Source organism: Rana temporaria, chromosome 2, assembly GCF_905171775.1.
Source record: "Rana temporaria chromosome 2, aRanTem1.1, whole genome shotgun sequence".
Lineage (NCBI taxonomy): Eukaryota > Metazoa > Chordata > Amphibia > Anura > Ranidae > Rana > Rana temporaria.
In genome coordinates, this window is record NC_053490.1 from 279,592,257 (window position 1) to 279,612,801 (window position 20,545).

At 41.7% G+C, this 20,545-nt stretch overlaps 1 protein-coding gene across 1 annotated transcript in view; it reads right to left on the reverse strand.

Annotated features, from left to right (window-relative positions):
• Nucleotides 1-20,545, reverse strand: part of CSMD2 (CUB and Sushi multiple domains 2) — a 1,186,454-nt gene that overhangs the window by 237,767 nt on the left and 928,142 nt on the right. Inside the window, exons 20-21 of the mRNA XM_040337101.1 lie at nucleotides 19,006-19,221; nucleotides 8,606-8,794 (exon numbers count right to left, since the gene is read on the reverse strand). Of these exons, the coding sequence (XP_040193035.1) occupies nucleotides 8,606-8,794; nucleotides 19,006-19,221 (405 nt within the window). The remainder of the gene's footprint in view (nucleotides 1-8,605; nucleotides 8,795-19,005; nucleotides 19,222-20,545) is intronic.

Below are 20,545 nucleotides of genomic sequence, written 5' to 3' on the forward strand. Positions count from 1 at the left end.
AGTTTATTTTCAACGTTTTTTTTTTTACATAAAAAATTGATAGTTTTCAAATACAGCAGAACCTTGGTTTGAGAGTAACTTAGTTTGAGAGCGTTTTGCAAAACAAGCTTATTTTTTTCATAAATTGTGACTTGATATACAAGTGATGTCTTGATATACAAATAGTGTCATGTCACAACGGAGTATAAATTAGAACAGAGGCGCCTCTACGTGTAGGAATATGGTTACATTTAATGAAGGTACAACATTTAGCAACTCACATGGTTGATGATTAAACAGACACATCTAAGTATGCAGGCATCCGGGGTAAAGCTGTCCACATAGACCATCCTTCTCACTGCCATCAAAGTCATCCCTTTCCATGCTGTGCTCCACGAGCAGGTTCAAGCCTTGCTGTCAGATCGCCCTACTGCAGGGTAGTCTTCTCGGTCACAATTGCAGACTGACATCGGTGAGAGCCAGTTGTGTGAAGGATGGTCTATTTGAATCGCTTTACCTCGGATGCCTGCATACTTTGTGTGCCTCTTTTAATCATCAAATATGTGTGTTGCTAAATGTTGTACCTTCATCAAATGTAACCATATTGCTACACTTAGAGGCACCTCTCTTCTCTTTGATACTCTGTAGCTCCTTCTGGATTTTGCTTGTAATCCCCTTGTGGAGGCTTTCATTTGTGGATGGACATTTTTTTGGTTACACAACCTATCACATTGCTATAATCTTTTCATATGGACTAGAAACTGAAAGACCTATCAATAAATGATTGTGGAACGAATCATCTGCGTTTCCATGATTTCTTATGGGGAAATTTGCTTTGATATATGAGTGCTTTGGATTACAGCATGTTTCCGGAACAAATTATGTTCGCAATCCAAGGTTTTACTGTATATAAATTATATATTGTCCTTATACAAAATAAAATGTAAACTTCAAAAAGGTACAAAGACATCAGCATTCCAAAAAAAAAATACCTGCACACAATCTACGGACTGGGTAAATACTCTAATGAATTTTATAGGGATTTCAAAAGTGGCTGCATTGCGTTAACCTCCCTGGTGGTGACCCTGAGTGTGGCTCGGGTTAATTTTCAGTACCAAAAGTGGTAACCCCAAGCCACTCTCGGAGTTACACCATAGTATCCTTCTAATTTACTTACCTTGTCCCTATGATACCCCTGATGCCCTCCCATTGTGTCCTCCAGCTGTGTCCTCCGGCCGATGCATCTGTCTTCCAGGTTCCGCTCCTTACGAGCGCCACAATGCATGGGGGCGGAGCCAGCAAATGAAAAAAGTTCAAAACATAACATACACACAGTAAATTGTAATCTGTAGATTACATTACTGTATCAAACCATTTCACCTCAGTTTTGTCCCTAGTGCTTTGTCCAGTTCCATGCCTGTACTTTTACCATTCTTTCTGCCTGGAAACTTGAGAACGTCCATGGCTTTCAAAAAGAGCCCATTTAGGTCAAAAGTGGTTTTAGACCAGCTAGAAAACAGCGATAGTGAATTAGAATTGAGCGGTAGTGATTCATGGGGAAATTCCTCATTGGACACTGAAAGTGACGACAGTGAAGATTGTGTGACTGAGCTCAGTGATGTGCAACATTTTTGCTCTATTGACTGTGGTACAGATCAGGCAGCGCTCCCAAGATTTCCATTTATTGGAGCATCTGGTATGAAAGTAGACATTGAACATGACAACCCCTTGGCTTACTTACAATTATTTCTGACCGATGAGGTTATTGAAGAAAATAGTTACTGAGACAAACCGGTACAAAGAGCAACAATTGGCTACTACGCATCAGAGGTTTACAAGAAGCAGAAAGTGGGAACCAGTGACCAAAGATGACATTTGGAAATTTCTGGGTCTAATAATACAGTACTTCAGAGAGTGGTGGGGAAACTCCTGCAGAAGTAATATTAGAAAACTAATAAATTACTTGCCACTCCATTCTTTGGCACAAACATGTCATAGTAAATATTTTCCCCGGTCATGAAATATGTACATTTCGAAAACAACAAAGAATTTGATGAAACTACTCATCCTCCACCAAAACTAAAGAAAATTTGGGAAGTATCTCAAATGATTCTAAAGAATTTCCAATGGAGCTATGTACCAGAATGAGATATCAACATAGGTGAAAATCGAATGGCCTACAAGGGAAGGCTCAGCTGGATACAACACATTGCATCAAAGAGAGCACGATTTGGCATAAAATCCTACATGCTATGTGAATGGTCAACTGGCTACATTTAGATTTCAGTCATATACACTGGAAAAGGAACAAGATTCAATCCAAAATTCAGCAACTATGGAATGGCAATATCTTCAGTCCTTTCACTCATTGAACCATTGCTAAATCAGGGCTATTGTTTAACAATTGACAACTTTTTTTGAGTTTTATGAGTTTCTTCTGCAAAACAAAACAGATGCTTATGGAACCGTTTGGGCTAGCCAGCATGACATGTCACCAATGTTTGGCAATACGAAGCTGATGACTGGAGAAATGGTTGCCTGGCAGAGGGGCAAAATGATGGCGTGACAAGAAAGATGTGTGCCTAATGAGTAAAGTTCCTAATACCTTCACTGTTATGGTACGCACAAAATGTAGGAAAGAAATCATGAAGCCACAAGTAGTGATAGACTACAATAACACCACTGGAGATGTCGACAGAGCCAATCAATCAATGACATTCTACCCAGCAATGAGGAAACAGCAAAATAAGTACTACAAGAAGATCTTCAGGTATCTTCTTGAGCAATGCTCGTGGAATGTCTACATTTTGCAAAAAAAAAAGTGACAAGCCTGTGATTCACTCTGACTTTATTTGGAAAGTTACCAAACGTATCTTGTGAACCACCAAACACCATCAATGGCTGTGAATAGAGCTGGACGTCGTGCTGTTGGCCTACATACCCTAACCGAGAAAAAGTCAGCCCTTACAAGGATGTGCCTGGTTTGTTGCCAGTGGAAAGAAAAATTTGAAAGGAAACCAAGTTCCATTGTCCTGATTGTGGCGTCGGACTGTGCAGTCACATGTTTCAAACATTTTCATACCTGGGATGTTTACTAAACCATTATGCAGTGTCTAGTATTAAAGTGATTAGTAATATTGCACCCTTGGTTGGACAAATTTCAGTGTTTTTGGTTTGATTACATTATTGAATAAAATGTATTAATATAATATTTTTTTTTTAATAATTATTTATTATATTATAATTTATTATTTCGTGTTTCAAACTTTATAATACCCAGGATGTCTACTAGACTCTTGTTTGGACATATTTAAGTGAGTTATTCCTAAGAATTACAGGCCTACGATATAAAACAACACAATTCCACGCAAAACAATGTAACTCTTTGACATTCAAAAATACTGACATATTCAGATCGCCAGGGAGGTTAAGGCAAGCTGCAAAACTATCCTTTTCCTTTTTATCAAACTTATGATAGCATAGCTACACCATCACACAGTGTTTCATTGGCTGCCCCAGCATTTTCTTGTGAAGATTATGTGTTTGATGGACCTGAACATGAGAGGTGGTATCTTGTGGCAAGTAGAAGTCTTTGACCAGGCTGGTTTTGTACACAGGTTTGACTTCTACCAGTGTGTGGCACAAAGGGCTTTGAAGAAAAGCTGGCTAACAATAGTAATATCACCCTGGGTTGCTTGATTCCAAATTTGTATGTGTGAAACGTCCTCCTCAAGAGTTTCTGGTGGGAGCTGAGTAACTTTGCTTTCAGAAGCTGGCTATATAGGCTCACACATGGATTCCTAAAACTTAGGTTCTGGAAGAAAAGAGAAGACATTAGAACTGCTAAATTTTACATACAGATAAACGTAATCATTAGAGCTACATATGTTACTGTTAGGCCCCTTTCACACGTGCGGACCGTATGTCTGCTTTTTCATCCATCCATTTGCGAATGAAAAAGGGACATACATTGGTCCCAATGAGATTGCGGATAAACATCCGCTGACACCCGTAATCGTCCGCCTCCGCAAACATCCGATTTTGCAGACGGAAGAAAACCCTATTTTTTCTTCCGTCTGCAGAGCGGATCGGATGAACACAGACATACAGTTCGTGTTCATCCGATCCCCCCATAGGGGAGAGCAGAGAAAAGACAGAGTGGTCCTTGCACAGTGTGCGGGGACCGCCCTGTCATCCGCCGGCTCAGCGGGGATCTACGGAGCGATCCCCGCTGAGCTTACGGAGCACACGGTGGCGGATCATTACTGATCTGCCCCGTGTGAAAGGGGCCTTAGAATAACTCCCAATTAACCCCTTAAATAAACTTGTCAGAGTGTGTTTTGTTTTTTGGGATACAAAATTTCTTTTTTTTTGTTCTCTGTGTCAGTTGGGGGGAGATCTCTTCACTTCTAGTGCCTGGGATACAACAGTAAGTAAGAGGAACTCCGCCTTTTAGACAGTTATTACAAGAACAGGTGTTCCCAATTGAAGATTTACATCCACCTCTTGTTCTGGTGACAAATCTGAAAATGTGTTATTGCCATTATTTTCTGCCTTGGTGACAATGCTCCCTGGACCACATAGAAATAGTGACCCCCTTTCTTCCACCACACTATCCAACTTAAACCATACTAAATACTTTGGTCATCAACACTATGGCATAGGAACACAATTAACTAAATTTTGATACATTTGACAGTAATGTATTCTTTTTTTATTTTAAAAAATATCTCTATCTGAAAAGTGGAAGCTTAAAGTGGGATACACTAACCAAACACACAAATTAGTAGTTCCAGAAACTTCTTAAAGCTTTTTTAAATACCATCCTCATGAAAGGGTTGATATTTGCTGGAAATTGCTGCAGAAAAAAATAAGGATTCATAAAAACTTAAATTCAAGCTAAATATAATAAAAACAAAATAGGGAAACACAAACATATAGAAAAGGAACTCATAATATTGGAAACTCACCTGTACTACTTTATCTCTGCCAGCAATATTTTTAACACTCTCCTTGATTTTCCTGATATATTTTCTTACAGTGTTTCACTGCTTTCCTGTAGTTGATATTTTTGCATAGACATTTTCTCACTTGGAACATTGGGCATAAACAAATCACCATCAAATGTTGACGTCTGTCACAAGATCCAGGATCCAAAGATGAGAAGTGCTAATCAAACTCAGCAGATGTTGCAACATTTGCACTGGCAAGCTTGAAAAAGATGATTGTTTCTGTCGTGACAGAGTGGTTGGTGGTTTTGCTTGTAGTTCTGAAGACAAATCTGGTGTCTGTTTAGCTATCTGTGGTTAAAACACTGTAGCTCCAAATTTCATTCTGGTTGGAGGCAGATGGGCAGCTCTATTGCTTGTTCTGAATAGGGAGTGGGCTCTGGTTTTGCTGCTCATGCCAGCACGTCTGCTATTAGAGCACTGTAGTCATGTCTGTGGATTGAAGCACACTGATGTGTTCTTCTGTATTATATAAGGCTGATCCTGTCGCTCTATGGATTGCATGGAGACCCAGAGGACTGATGTTCACCTGCACCCTCAATAGGTGTCATAGGGAGAGCACCTGAGCGATTGTAATCCTCAGTGACCTTCCATGGCCATCTTGGATGGGGCAGCCTTTATAAATATCGGACCCCACCTGGATTTGGCTGCCATCTTGCAAGTGGATAGAGTAGGGACAGTGTCATGCTTGTTAGGGAAAGAGATTTAGCATCAAGGAAAGGTTCCAGTATGAGGAGGGTAAGTATGGGGATACTACGGTAAACCCCTCAAGCACCAGTCTCCAGAGCTGCTATCCCCACCTTAACCAAAGCCTCACTAAAACTCTAGCTGAGTCTGCCTCCCTGCCAATCAGCAACCCCACCTGCAGATGCCTCTATTACTACAAGTTTTTCTGAATCTGTTATTGCAAGTGTTACTGCATCTATTACTGCAAGTACTACTGAACCTATTACCATACCAACTGTGTTGCTGCAAGTAACTCATCTGCCCTACCACTTTCTCTAATGCAAGATCTGTTATCTTTCCTGGTCTCTGTGTGTGTGTGCAGTTACTGGGGGAGATTCAGATAGAGATACGATGACGATCTCATAGAATCAGGTTCCGCATAGATCTCCTTAAGATCCGACAGGTGTAAGTGACTTACACCGTCGGATCTTAGGCTGCATTCTTCCGCTGGCCGCTAGGTGGCGTTTGCGAACGCCCGTCGCTTTTTTTTTAGGTCGTTTGCGTTTGGCTTTTTCCGGCGGATAGTTACCACTGCTATATGCGGCGTATCCTATGTTAAGTATGGCTGTTGTTCCCGCGCCGAGTCGATTCAGAATACGGCCGGACGCAAGTTACGCTCACGCCGAAACCAATGACGTCCTAGCGACGTCATTTGGAGCAATGCACGCTGGGAAATTTAGCCGGCGGCGCATGCGCAGTTAAATCGGCGCGGGGATGCGCCTGATTTAAATAGTACACTCCCCCTAGCCGCGGAATTTGAATTCCGCCGGGTGATTTATGATACGCCGCCGCAAGTTTTGAGGTAAGTGCTTTCTGAATACAGCACTAGCCTCTAAAACTTGCACCGGCGGATCGTAAATCAGATAGATTACGCGGATCTAAAGATCCGCTGATCTATCTGAATCTACCCCATGTGTCTGAAGGTGAGTGTTACAGCCAGAACTGGGGCTTTCAAATAAGAGGGCCCACCACTGCCATCATGCTTCTGACAGCCATCAAATGTCCCCCCCCCCATAAAAAAATTTGCTAAATATGATAAGTAAGTAAAAAAAAAAAGCCGTAGGTTTGCTTTATGCTTAGAGAGAAGAACAGTTATATTCTGAGCTGCAAAGTGGCTTATTGTGACAAAGTATTAATGTAACAGCAGGCATTGTAAGAATAACTTAAAGGTGCCTGCCCATATCGCTTTCAGCACTGTACAAAGCCCAACACTTCCACATATGAGGCACAAGTATACCTCTGACTCCAGTAGTGCACTGCTTTGTGCATGAGCAACCAAATGCCAGGCCGTTGGGCTTTCATTTGAAAGTGGAGCACTATAGGACTATTTAAATCATCACTCTTACTTTCCATGCCTTTAACTTACAGATCAACCTTAACAATTTTTAACAATGCTTTATTATCTTTTTTTCCCTAAAGGTTACTCACATCACTTGTGGACATTAAGGCCAGCTATACATGGTTCAAATCAAATCGATTGAACCGTTAATGGGCAGGCTGAATGTACCAAGTTGATTGATCAATCAGCTTGGATCCAACCAGCCTACCAGATTTTCTTACAATCACTAGTGGCTGCTATAGCCACTAGTAATGATCCCTGTCTTCTCCCGGCGGAGACGGCTTCCCCTGTGTACCCCCGCCAGGAGCAGACAATGGCTCAGTAGGAGATATTCCCCCATCAGCACTGTCTGTGTTGATGGGGGACTAATGCAAATTTCTTTCCTGCAACCTGTGGTGCAGGAAATAAATTTGTCCCGTCTAAGCCTTACTCAGACAATGTTGATGTTAGACTATTGTCTTCTCTGCCAGGAAAAGACAATGATTATTACTCCAGCTATAGCAGCCACTAGCAATAATCTCAGGTAAGACCTGGGATTCTGGTTGCATCCAAATTGAACAATCGATCAACTTGGTACATTCAGCCTGCCCATACACTGTTCGAATGTTGGCCGGTTCCTGTTGAACCAATCGAGATTCGGATTGTGTATGGCCTGCCTTTAAGCAGCTACAGTGGACATGGCCCACTTGTAAAATGCCTATCTTTCTTATTCAGGAGATGTTATAGTTATGCAATTTATTTAGTATTAGGTATTTCTTGTCTCTTATTTGCACAATTTTGTGTGTTTTGAAGATTAAATGCCATCTCCCCCTTTGCCACCATCACCGCTCTGTATTTGCCCCTGGCTCCATTTCACTTGTTCCGACATTTATGCTACTAGTTGCTATACAATTTCATCTGTTGTCCTCTGGCCTTCCAAAACACTGTCTCCAGACCTCCTCCCCCACACAAACACCTTTGTACCTGCCCCAGCTCATTGGCCGATATCTGTCTATAATATATTTATGTTGTCCTTAAAACACAGAAGCACTGGATTTCTGTGGGAAACCAAGAATGGGGAATTAAAACAATGTTCTAACATTGAACAATTGCAATCGATAGCAATGGGAATGTGTTTGATCATTTTGCTTGTTATTTGATTTGACAATCTCATTGAAAAATGTCCTGCAATCATAGGACCCATGACCACATTTTTATTTTACCGTAGCTAAGATATACGAGTAATACCTAGACATACCAGTATTCTATTGATGTTGTTCATTGATCTGAGCTACTGTATATAACAGTCACCTTCTAGTCCTGCACATCTAATATTATTTATTGTGCATACATTTCCCATAAGATTATTATCTTCATATTCTTCACCTCCACCCTCTGCTTTCTGCATTCTATTTTCCTACAAAACTAAATAAATATTTCATGCAAAAACACACTTCTATTTACCTAGAAATCTACAGCTGTAGTATAAGCAATAAAGTTCAACTGTCTACTACATATTAATTAAATTAATGCAGAAGGGAAACAAACAAAATTAAAGCACAGGACCACCTACCAACACACCTTGGGAGAGGCGAACTCCACACACGCCGTCTACCTCCCAGACAGGTGATGCGAGATGCTCCTTCCAAACGGTATCCAGGAAAACAGGAAAATGTCAGCGAGTCTCCAACCCCAAACTGAAGACCCTTTCTGATGCTGTAAGCTGGGACCTCAGGTTCATCACATGGCTCCAGATCATATTCTACAACAGCAACACAATCAAGATATTATTAATTACACAATGTCTGTGTTAGACACTATTTTAGGTACGGCTGCAGACACCCAGTATTTGATGCTAATGATTTACTAAACATGGAGGGTGCAAAATCAGGTGCAGTTCATAGAAACCAATTAGCCTTCATTCAGCTTGTTCAATTAGACTTTGGCAATAAATCCTGAAAGCTGATTGGTTTCTATGCAGAACTGTAGAGGTGATCCAATACCACCAAATGAAAGCTCTATTTGTGGGTACAAAATGATAAAAATTTGGTTTGGGTACAGTGTTACATGACCGTGCAATTGTCATTTAAAAATTTACAGCGGTGAAAGCTGAAAATTGGCTTGGACAGGAAGGGGGGTAAGTGCCTGGTATTGAAGTGGTTAAACAAGATGTGGTTGTGTGTTGCCAAATGAAAAAGGTCTTCACAGGACCGCTTTCAACTGTCTCAATAGGCAATTCATCAGGAAAAACCACAGCATTTTGTAAGGGTAAGTATCAGCCACCAGCATAACTACTGCACATTACATAAACTTTATCTTTGCTGGAAAGTTTGTTCTAGTCGAAATGATCTATTTAACAACATGCAGAAGGTAATGTCTAGTGTTTGTGTGCTGGGTTTTTACATGCATTTTCCAGCTGAGTAGATTGTAATCTATTTAGCATAGAGAATGTACATTGCTATGAAGCAGTTATCACTGTCAGCTCTATACAATAAATTATACATAGCAACTGACAGGGCCACATGATTTGAGAAGAGGATACATTGTCTACAGAGCAGCAGTGTTACACACACAGCCTCTGGCAGAACATTTGTACCCGTCACTAAGAAATTAAGCATGAACATCAAGGAAGGATGAGACCGGAAGAGCCGACTGGAGGTCTTGCCTTCTCACTCACTGAGCTCATTAAATCAGGAAGGCACAGTCTGCCGTGGATAACCCCTTCAGTGCCAGACAAATCCAATTGCTGTGGTTGTTATGTCACTCATCATAGCCTTAAAGAAGATGGCAGAAGGGACCTCAACAATATACTGTTATATTTCAAGCTTTTCCCTAGAATAAATCCCCAAGTAATGCAATAAAATGAAAATTTTGACATGCAAACCACTTTGACAGACAGTTTTCCCAAGAAATACCTTGTCAGCCTTAATGTCATACATCTACTACTCACCCTTGTACTTTACTTCCATTACTATCTAATTCCTTGAGTTCACAGAAAATCATCTGTTATTAAAGCTGAACCTCAGGCACAGACTTTCATTAATATATATTCCTCAATAGCCACAAGGAATATAAATCCACTTTGTGTGCACCACACAGCTTTGTAAACCAAGATACATATCAACAAAGCATTGACAACATCAGAGTGCTGTACGTGGCCTGAGCAAAGAACAGAGCTGAGGAAAGGACTCAGCGGGCTCACCTACTACAGACTGCCTGCAGAAAGCTACAGGAGTGGGCAGAGACAAGACCAGCCACCCAGCACAGAGAGGAAGCAACTTTGACTGGTCTTTATTATTATTATTATTTTTATTATTATTATTATTATTATTAATTACAGGAAGCTCCTGCACATGCAGAATTACTAAATAGGTCTTGAAGAAATACACAAAGTACAACAAGATTCAAGTAAAAATACCCATGACTCTTACATTTAGACAATATTTACTTTTCCTAGAGTTCAGCTTTAGGCCCCGTTCACAACTCAGGTAGCGTAAATGCGCCTTCCCACTTGTGATTTTTTTGCGTGATTTACAAACATTTCTGTGTGTCACACTTAGGCAGCCCATTCACTGGATTTAAAAAATAAATAATTGTTTTGCATTCATACATGTTCTCCATGGCAGTGCACCCCCCTCCCCCCACCAAGCTATTTATTTCAATATCCCCTTGCCCTTTAGCCCACAAAATTGGCATTTTTAATTTGGCAATTTTGGCTCCCATTGATTTCAGTGGGGTTTGGGTTCAGCATCCTAACTCCTTTAAAGATCGCTGAATCCTGCTCAAACCAAACCCAGGGCAGTTTTGCCCATCCCTAGCTGAAGCTAGTAACAAGTCTTCTGGAAGGTAAGAAAGTTGACAAACATTAATTGTATGTATATATATTTTTTTAACTGCATTTCATTTGTAAGCATGTAACAATAAAGTATTAAAGCAAGTGCAATAACTAGAAAAACACATATTCATAGCTTGCCTCCTGCAAGTTCTAGTGCAAAACCCTCAAACCTCACAATCCCTGTTCAAACAGTTCTATTGCTGTCTTTTTATGATTTCTTTCTTTCACGTTCAGTAAGATTGAAAAGAAAAATGAAACATGTTGAAATCAAGCCACTGCCCTATTCATGTTTTTGAACAGCCAAATTGTCATTGCATCATTTTGACCTATACTATATGGCTGCTTTTCACAGAAAAATCCTAATTTGTGCCTCATGACACACTTCAATACTCATCTTGACCTCTGTATGCTGTCTAAACACACAACACCACTGATGTGTTTTAGAATATACAGTATGATCAGGTAGGAGAGAGTATAGATTGATGTTATGTCAATCATTCCTTCTATGCCCCTTCTTTATCATTTACTAATGTGAAAAAAAAATATGCAGGACACGATGAAAGCAAAATATATGTATTTAAACATTAACCACTTGACGACCGCCGCATGTATATGTACGTCCACAGAATGGCACGTACAGGCATATGGGCGTACAGGTACGTCCCCGCCTTTCCGCGGGTCGGGGGTCCGATCGGGACCCCCCCCCGCTACATGTGGCGGTCGGATTCCTGCGGGGAGCGATCCGGGATGACGGCGTGGCTATTCGTTAAAGCGGTTCTCCACCCTAAAGTGAAGTCCCGCTGATCGGAACCCTCCCCCCCTCCGGTGTCACATTTGACACCTTTCAGGGGGGAGGGGGTGCAGATACCTGTCTAAAGACAGGTATTTGCACCCACTTCCGGCCCAGCATTCATGGGCAAAAGACGGGCATTTCGTCACATCCCGTCGCCCCCCCGTTGTGTGCTGGGAACACTCGGCTCCCAGCACACAGCGGGAGCCGATCGGCGGGCGCGGCGCGACTCGCGCATGCGCCGTAGGGAACCGGGCAGTGAAGCCACAGCGCTTCACTTCCTGGTTCCCTCAGTGTGGATGGAGGGGGGAGCAGCAGGGTGACGAGCGATCGCTCGTGCTCTGCTGCGGACGGCGCTGGACTCCAGGACAGGTAAGTGTCCTTATATTAAAAGACAGCAGCTGCAGTATTTGTAGCTGCTGGCTTTTAATATTTTTTGGGGTGGAACATCCGCTTTAATAGCCCCCCTGTCGCGATCGCTCCCTGGAGCTGAAGAACAGGGAGAGCCGCATGTAAACACGGCTTCCCCGTGCTTCAATGTGGCGGCTGCATCGATCGAGTGATCCCCTTTATAGGGAGACTCGATCGATGACGTCAGTCCTACAGCCACACCCCCCTACAGTTGTAAACACACACTAGGTGAACCCTAACTCCTACAGCGCCCCCTGTGGTTAACTCCCAAACTGCAACTGTCATTTTCACAATAAACAATGCAATTTAAATGCATTTTTTGCTGTGAAAATGACAATGGTCTCAAAAATGTGTCAAAATTGTCCGAAGTGTCCGCCATAATGTCGCAGTCACGAAAAAAATCGCTGATCGCCGCCATTAGTAGTAAAAAAAATAAATAATAAAACTATCCCCTATTTTGTAAACGCTATAAATTTTGCGCAAACCAATCGATAAACGCTTATTGCGATTTTTTTTACCAAAAATAGGTAGAAGAATACGTGTCGGCCTAAACTGAGGGAAAAAATATGTTATATTTGTTTTTGGGGGATATTTATTACAGCAAAAAGTAAAAAATATTGCATTTTTTTCAAAATTGTCGCTTTATTTTTGTTTATAGCGCAAAAAATAAAAACCGCAGAGGTGATAAAATACCACCAAAAGAAAGCTCTATTTGTGGGAAAAAAGGACGCCAATTTTGTTTGGGAGCCACGTCGCACGACCGCGCAATTGTCTGTTAAAGCGCCTTTGGGCATTTAGCAGCATATTGGTCCGGGGCTTAACCGGTTAACTTATAGCTTAAGACAAAGACAAGCAGCTAAATGCACTAATCAAATACATACACGCAGAAGGCTTTATGTGCTAAAAGACCTGTAATTTGCTTTTATGGGTCTAATGATCCAGATACCCTAGCCATGGCACCATAGGTCTAGACTTCCCTGCAAGCTACAATAAATGGAAACAATACAGTCTGGTCCAAGACCTATCCCAATTTGAAAGTGACCAATGATGCACATTAGCACACTGGAAATTATTAGAACCCTGAAATATTTGTCATGCAGCCCTTTTCTTTTTTTACAATGTGAGTGTGTTTTTTCAAATGATTACATTAGCTAAAATCAAGACTGATGTAGTAATGTATGCTAGAACTGCAGTATGTAAAAAAAATGTAATGACTTTTCTATGAGTACCTACTGGATTGAATTGTTGTACATATTCAAATCTCGTATAGTTCCGTTTAAAATATTTGTCAAATGAATAAACATATGAACTCAATGTATGTTTTTGACTTTTGTTTGAAGCCAGGCCAAAGTGCCCAAATTAGGAACAAGGAGAACATCATCAATAATAGTTCATTTTTAAATGAGTAGAGTTGTAATGTCTTAAAGTTTCGACCTCTTCTATTGCAAAAGCTTTTAATTTTTCCAATAATTTGAAACAACAAATCAAAATAGTTTAATAAAACAATTGGACCTTCCTTGTAGATCATATACCTCCCAATAACCAGGTAGCTGTGGAGGTAAGTATGTACTAATATATATTCCTTTTTTATGAGTCATGTCTCTGACAGACTCTCTGAATGAACCTATGGACCATTGAACTATTTAATACAATTTAGCCTATTTGCTAATAAACTTCCAAAAACAAATTAAATGGATCTCATTCAATAGATGTGGATATGACGAATCGATACATCCTGCTTCTGGTAAGCATTTTTTACTTTGTCTGACATGATCAAAATTAATCACTAACGTCAATGCTGTATGAAATGGATTAAACAGAGTGTGCTTAACAATGCATAATATAGATAAGTGATTTTTTTTGTGTGCAATTTCTTATAGTTTAATTACTAAGATTATAGCTTACTATATGCAACTGATTGCCACATTGTATTTTACCTAATACTCTTCACAATCATTCATTGCTTATCTGTTTGAGCCTCAGAGTATGGATAAATGTGTATGGAGATACAATATTTCCTTATATACATGTGCTGTGTACTAATCATTTATCGTATACACTGAAAAAGCAATTACAAGCTCCCCATGCAATGCTCAGGTTCCGCCACAAATTTAGATGCATACAAAAGTAGTGACGCATGCAGTTACCATTGAGATAAGTTAACCTTGATTAGACTACTGTTCACCATGTGATCACTGCTCTTCAAAAGTGTGCAGTACAATTCAATTCAAAGATCCCTTAAAGTGAACAAATCATATCCACAAAACTGTCAAAATAACAGGGCTTCTGTGGCCAAAACAGACTGATAATAGCCTGCTGAATGGCAAGTGACAGGGCATAGTTCTAGGTGAAGGCTAGGCTTAATTTTGATTCTGATAGAAGTCAAGATCTTGTAGTCAGTTCGAATTTTTTATTTAGAGTCCTCCCCTGGAGCAATGGAATTGATATAAAGGCACACATGTGTACATGCAGGTTTACTAGTAATTTTAGGTTAAACACCTTGGTGGACATAGCCAGTTCACTTTAGTTCAGTGTATACTCTACAAAAGAAAAATAAAACTGTATAATTACTCCAATGGGATATCACACATAATTTACCGTCATTATAAATCAATGTTTAAATACAGTACTTGAAAGGTTTATTAAACACCACAGTGAAAGGTTTATAAAACATTGCTACATTTTCAAAATTGATTGCGCTGTTGTAGAAATATTAAGTAGTGTATTTAAAGACTGATTTATAGCAAAGGTTAACGTTCATTGATACCCTATTGGGGTATCTATGCTGTATTCTTTCTTTTTTGGAACAAATTGTTCTTTGTTAGTTTCCTACCCACACCTGTTAACCACTTCAGCCCTGGAACATTTTACTCCCTTCCTGACCAGAGCACTTTTTACAATTTGGCACTGCGTCGCTTTAACTGACAATTGCGTGGTCGTGCAATGTTGTACCCAAACTCAGTTTGTGTCCTTTTTTCCCCACAAATAGAGATTTCTTTTGGTAGTAATTGATCACCTCTGCAGTTTTCATTTTTTGTGCTATAAACAAAGAAAGAGCGACAAATTTGAAAATATTTTTTGCTATAATAAATATCCCCCATTTTTTTTTAAATACAAATTTCTTCATAATTTTAGGTCAATATATATTCAATATACCTTCTACATATTTTTGGTTAAAATCGCAATAAGCATATATTGATTGGTTTGCACAAAAGTTATAGCATCTACAATACAAACTATAGGAAATATTTATGGCATTTTTATAGCATTTTTATTATTTATTTATTTTACTAGTAATGGCGGTGATCTGCAATTTTTAGCAGTACTTCGACATTGAAACGGACAGATTTGGGACCATTGACAATTATACAATGATCAGTGCTATAAAAATGCACTGATACTGTACTGTGTAAATGTCACTGGAAGAGAAGGGCTTAACACTAGGGGGCAATCAAGGGGTTAACTGTGTGTTACCTCAGTGTGTTCTAACTGTATGGGGATGGGAGTGACTAGGAGAGGAGACTCACACACACAAATCCCCATGCTGGCGCTCGTGCACGCGATTGCGCATGGTGGCCGAAGTATATCTGCATGAGCCAGTTCAGGAACCGGTTAATAATGAGGTAGTGAATGCAATCAATATATTACATAATTTAAGTGTATCAACTGCAGTTGACCTAAGGGGATCCATTATCACCAGGGCCATATGCAAATGGTGTGTTATATTTGTAAAAAATTAGGCATATGTTGTGTATGGTAACAGACAGTGTGTTATGTCAGCCATGATAAGCCGATGCTGCAGGGTAGCTTATACTAATTTAAGGGTCATGTTGACCTTATATGGATTTGAAATAAGATGATATAAAATGATGTTATACATTTTAATGTGATTGTGTTTTCATTCTGTGCCAGTAAAGCATGATCAAAACTTTCCTTTTTGCATATTTTACATAGGTGCCACATAGGTGGTACTACAGTACTATAGTCTGCTTTACTTTCTCAACACACTTTTAATAAATGTAATTTCTTAAAATGAAATGATATAGACAGATTTATATCATTTATACACATGTATCATGGATTTTAACCTAATCTTTCATCCACATTTCACAAGAAATATCTACTGTCTTATTACTGATATTACTGTTTTCAATGGCAAGCCAGAGGGAGAAGAGATTCCATAAAAGATATGTGATACAGTATAAGATTCCTCAGACTATAACATTGATTTGACAATTTACAGTAGGTGAACCCGATTTTGTGTCAATCTCGCTCTCTTTCTCGGCGAGATTGAGTACCTACGAGCCCCATCGCGGGAGCCAGCGCCGAGCTGGCTTGCCGCGATGGAGACAGAGCCGTCATAGAAGCGACGGGAGATCCGACTTGGATTCCCGCCAATTCTACACGTGTGCGGCGTTTGTTATGAATCCTGAGGGGGAAGTCCCCGCCGGATTTTAAATAAAAATCCGGCATGGGTCCCCCCCTCAGGAGCATACCGGGCCCTTAGGTCTGTTATGGGTTGTAAGGAGAGCCCCCCTACGCCGAAAAAAACGGCGTAGGGGGTCCCCCTACAATCCATACCAGACCCGTATCCAAAGCACGCTACCCGGCCAGCCAGGAAGGGAGTGGGGACGAGCGAGCGCCCCCCCCCTCCTGAGCCGTACCAGGCTGCATGCCCTCAACATGGGGGGGTTGGGTGCTCTGGGGCAGGGGGGCGCACTGCGGCCCCCCACCTCAGAGCACCCTGTCCCCATGTTGATGAGGACAGGGCCCCTTCCCGACAACCCTGGCCGTTGGTTGTCGGGGTATGCGGGCGGGAGGCTTATCGGAATCTGGGAGCCCCCTTTAATAAGGGGGCCCCCAGATACCGGCCCCCCCACCCTAAGTGAATGAGTATGGGGTACATCGTACCCCTACCCATTCACCTGCAAGAAAAGTGGTAAAAACACAAATAAACCACACAGGGTATTAAAATATTTTATTTTTCTGCTCCGGAGGCCGCCCCCTGTCTTCTTTATTAGCTCTTTTACCAGGGGGGGCTTCTTCTTTGACGTCTTCGGGTGGGTGGGGGCCGCCGTCTGGTTCTCTTCCACCGCCGGGGGGGGTGGCTTTTAAAAAAGCCCCCACCCCCCCGGCGGGTTTCCTCCGGCGTCTTCGGCGGGGCTCTTCTTCTTCCGCTATCCCGACGGGTCTTCTCCGCTATCCGGGGGGTCTCGCCGCTCTCCGCTGTTGACTCGTCGCACCCCGGTTCTTCGTCTCGCAGTCCGGTCCCTTCTTCCGTGCTGTACATCTTCTTCCGCGCTGTGACGTCATGTTCTTCACTTCTCTTCTTCTCCCGATGTTGACTCGCCGGTCCTCCTCGCTGAAATGACGGATGCGCGCCTTGCATCGGACCTATATAGGCCTCACAGTCCCATCATGCTCTGTACCTACCCATGTGATACCTACCACGTGGTAGGTATCACATGGGTAGGTACAGAGCATGATGGGACTGTGAGGCCTATATAGGTCCGATGCAAGGCGCGCATCCGTCATTTCAGCGAGGAGGACCGGTGAGTCAACATCGGGAGAAGAAGAGAAGTGAAGAACATGACGTCACAGCGCGGAAGAAGACGTACAGCACGGAAGAAGGGACCGGACTGCGAGACGAAGAACCGGGGTGCGACGAGTCAACAGCGGAGAGCGGCGAGACCCCCCGGATAGCGGAGAAGACCCGTCGGGATAGCGGAAGAAGAAGAGCCCCGCCGAAGACGCCGGAGGAAACCCGCCGGGGGGGTGGGGGCTTTTTTAAAAGCCACCCCCCCCCGGCGGTGGAAGAGAACCAGACGGCGGCCCCCACCCACCCGAAGACGTCAAAGAAGAAGCCCCCCCTGGTAAAAGAGCTAATAAAGAAGACAGGGGGCGGCCTCCGGAGCAGAAAAATAAAATATTTTAATACCCTGTGTGGTTTATTTGTGTTTTTACCACTTTTCTTGCAGGTGAATGGGTAGGGGTACGATGTACCCCATACTCATTCACTTAGGGTGGGGGGGCCGGTATCTGGGGGCCCCCTTATTAAAGGGGGCTCCCAGATTCCGATAAGCCTCCCGCCCGCATACCCCGACAACCAACGGCCAGGGTTGTCGGGAAGGGGCCCTGTCCTCATCAACATGGGGACAGGGTGCTCTGAGGTGGGGGGCCGCAGTGCGCCCCCCTGCCCCAGAGCACCCAACCCCCCCATGTTGAGGGCATGCAGCCTGGTATGGCTCAGGAGGGGGGGGGGGGGCGCTCGCTCGTCCCCACTCCCTTCCTGGCTGGCCGGGTAGCGTGCTTTGGATACGGGTCTGGTATGGATTGTAGGGGGACCCCCTACGCCGTTTTTTTCGGCGTAGGGGGCTCTCCTTACAACCCATAACAGACCTAAGGGCCCGGTATGCTCCTGAGGGGGGGACCCATGCCGGATTTTTATTTAAAATCCGGCGGGGACTTCCTCCTCAGGATTCATAACAAACGCCGCACACGTGTAGAATTGGCAGGAATCCAAGTCGGATCTCCCGTCGCTTCTATGACGCGCTTGCTGGGATGTGCTGTCACTATTCCAGTGAGTGTGAGATGTCGGCGAGATCTCGGCACCCTGTCGCCGAGTATCAGTGCGACGCTGTCCTGCTAAAAGCACAATATCACAAACACCTACTGTATGTTAACACGTCAACAAGACTGATTGCTGGTACAGTTTTTTACAAGCCAAAAGTAACTTTGTGATCAATTCAAAAGCAGCATGACAAAACATGCAGTTGATTAAATACCTTCATAAACAGGCTTTCCAATCCCGGCTACATAAAACAGAAATTTAGCCAAATCCTATAGGCATTAAATCTATGTTTCTTTATCAACAACAATGATTAATTAGTGTTCAATTTTGTTTATCAATACTTGCGAAAAAAACAAGATATCTTACCAGAGAACGTAACATTAAATCCTTCATAAGACATAGAAAAGTCTGAAATGAAGCGGAGTTGAGCTGTAAAGTTCCCAAACAACCCTGCACTGATAGGAGCTGGTAATCTAGATCCTGTGAGACGCTTTAGTGCCTGAGTAAAGCTACCATTTTCTGTGATGAGAAGAAAATCATGGCCACTTTCCAGGTGAAAAGTGTGAAATGTAAAAAACACACCTAAAAAAAAGACAATTGTTTAATACAATGACCAAGAAATAATACAGTATGTATAATGTGTATTACTGACATATTGACATAGATGATACTTATTGTTGTTTACTTGGGGGATCCATGATCTTCAATAAGAAAACAAACTCAAGCTTAGGTTTACTAAAGTGGGAGTGGGAGTTTGAAAGTAGGAGTTGGGGTACTCAAAGGTATACATGTTACATAAGTGTATAGTGTATAACAAAGTGCAGCACATAAAAAGTGATATTCAATGGTAAGTGTATCAATGTCTGTGTATATGCAATTCCAGATATTACCCAGTTCTTCTCTTTTTATATACATGTTAAAAATCAGCTGGAATAACAAGCAGCGCCCCAACTTCCTGTCACATGACCTGAAGCCAGCATGTTAGGTCTCTGGTAAAATATCTGCAGCATCTTTGCCTTGTAGATACTAAAGTCATGACTTCATTTACTTCTGCTGAAGACTATGTTGACATAGTACCCCAGTGTACTGCCATTATGGCTCTATAGCATGTGACCCAGAACAGCTGTTTTACACTTCTGGATTCCCTAACCCTCCCTAAGTATTTGTGAATAAGACTGAAATAATGTGCTTAATGCATAAAAAATTCTATGAAAAATCACCAAAGAAAAGAACCTTGTGTCAAAGTTGGAGGGCATAATTATGTAAATTACACAAATCTAAATGCTCATGATTCAGAGATTTTCAATGTACCCATACCCAGGCTTGTTCGTTGAAAGAACTTTCACAGAGATCCAGAAAGATAACAACGAATTCTGGCTCTGCACAAAATAATAGGCAGGAAGCATTAGGTATTGGCACATGGAAAGTACAGATATCTGGATTGGGAATACTGAGGTAAGGGTCATTTTTAATATTGAATTATTTCTACAGCCCAACCTAGAAATCTTTTTCCACTCAGGACTTCTTCTAGGACCCTTAGCAAATGAATAATGCTCACATATTCACATTAAAAATGCCATTTCCTGCTTGGCGTTTCAATAACTCCTGCAAGATAATACTGTATTTTATGTATGTATTCTGAAAAATATATATATGTTTAATAGGTATTCTCATTTTTGCATTGCTATCATCCACATACTGTATGGCTATTACATGAAGACAAAAAACATGTTTTCTGCTGATTCTCTCAAAGTTAACCAGTAACTTAGCGATAACTTAGTAATAATGGTTACGTTAGCTGGAACTTTGAACATTTATGATTTAGCAGTACAATACAACACAACATTAGTCACATAGAGGCCTCCCCAACTTATTCAAATGGGCACTTTAGACCAAGATTAGAAAC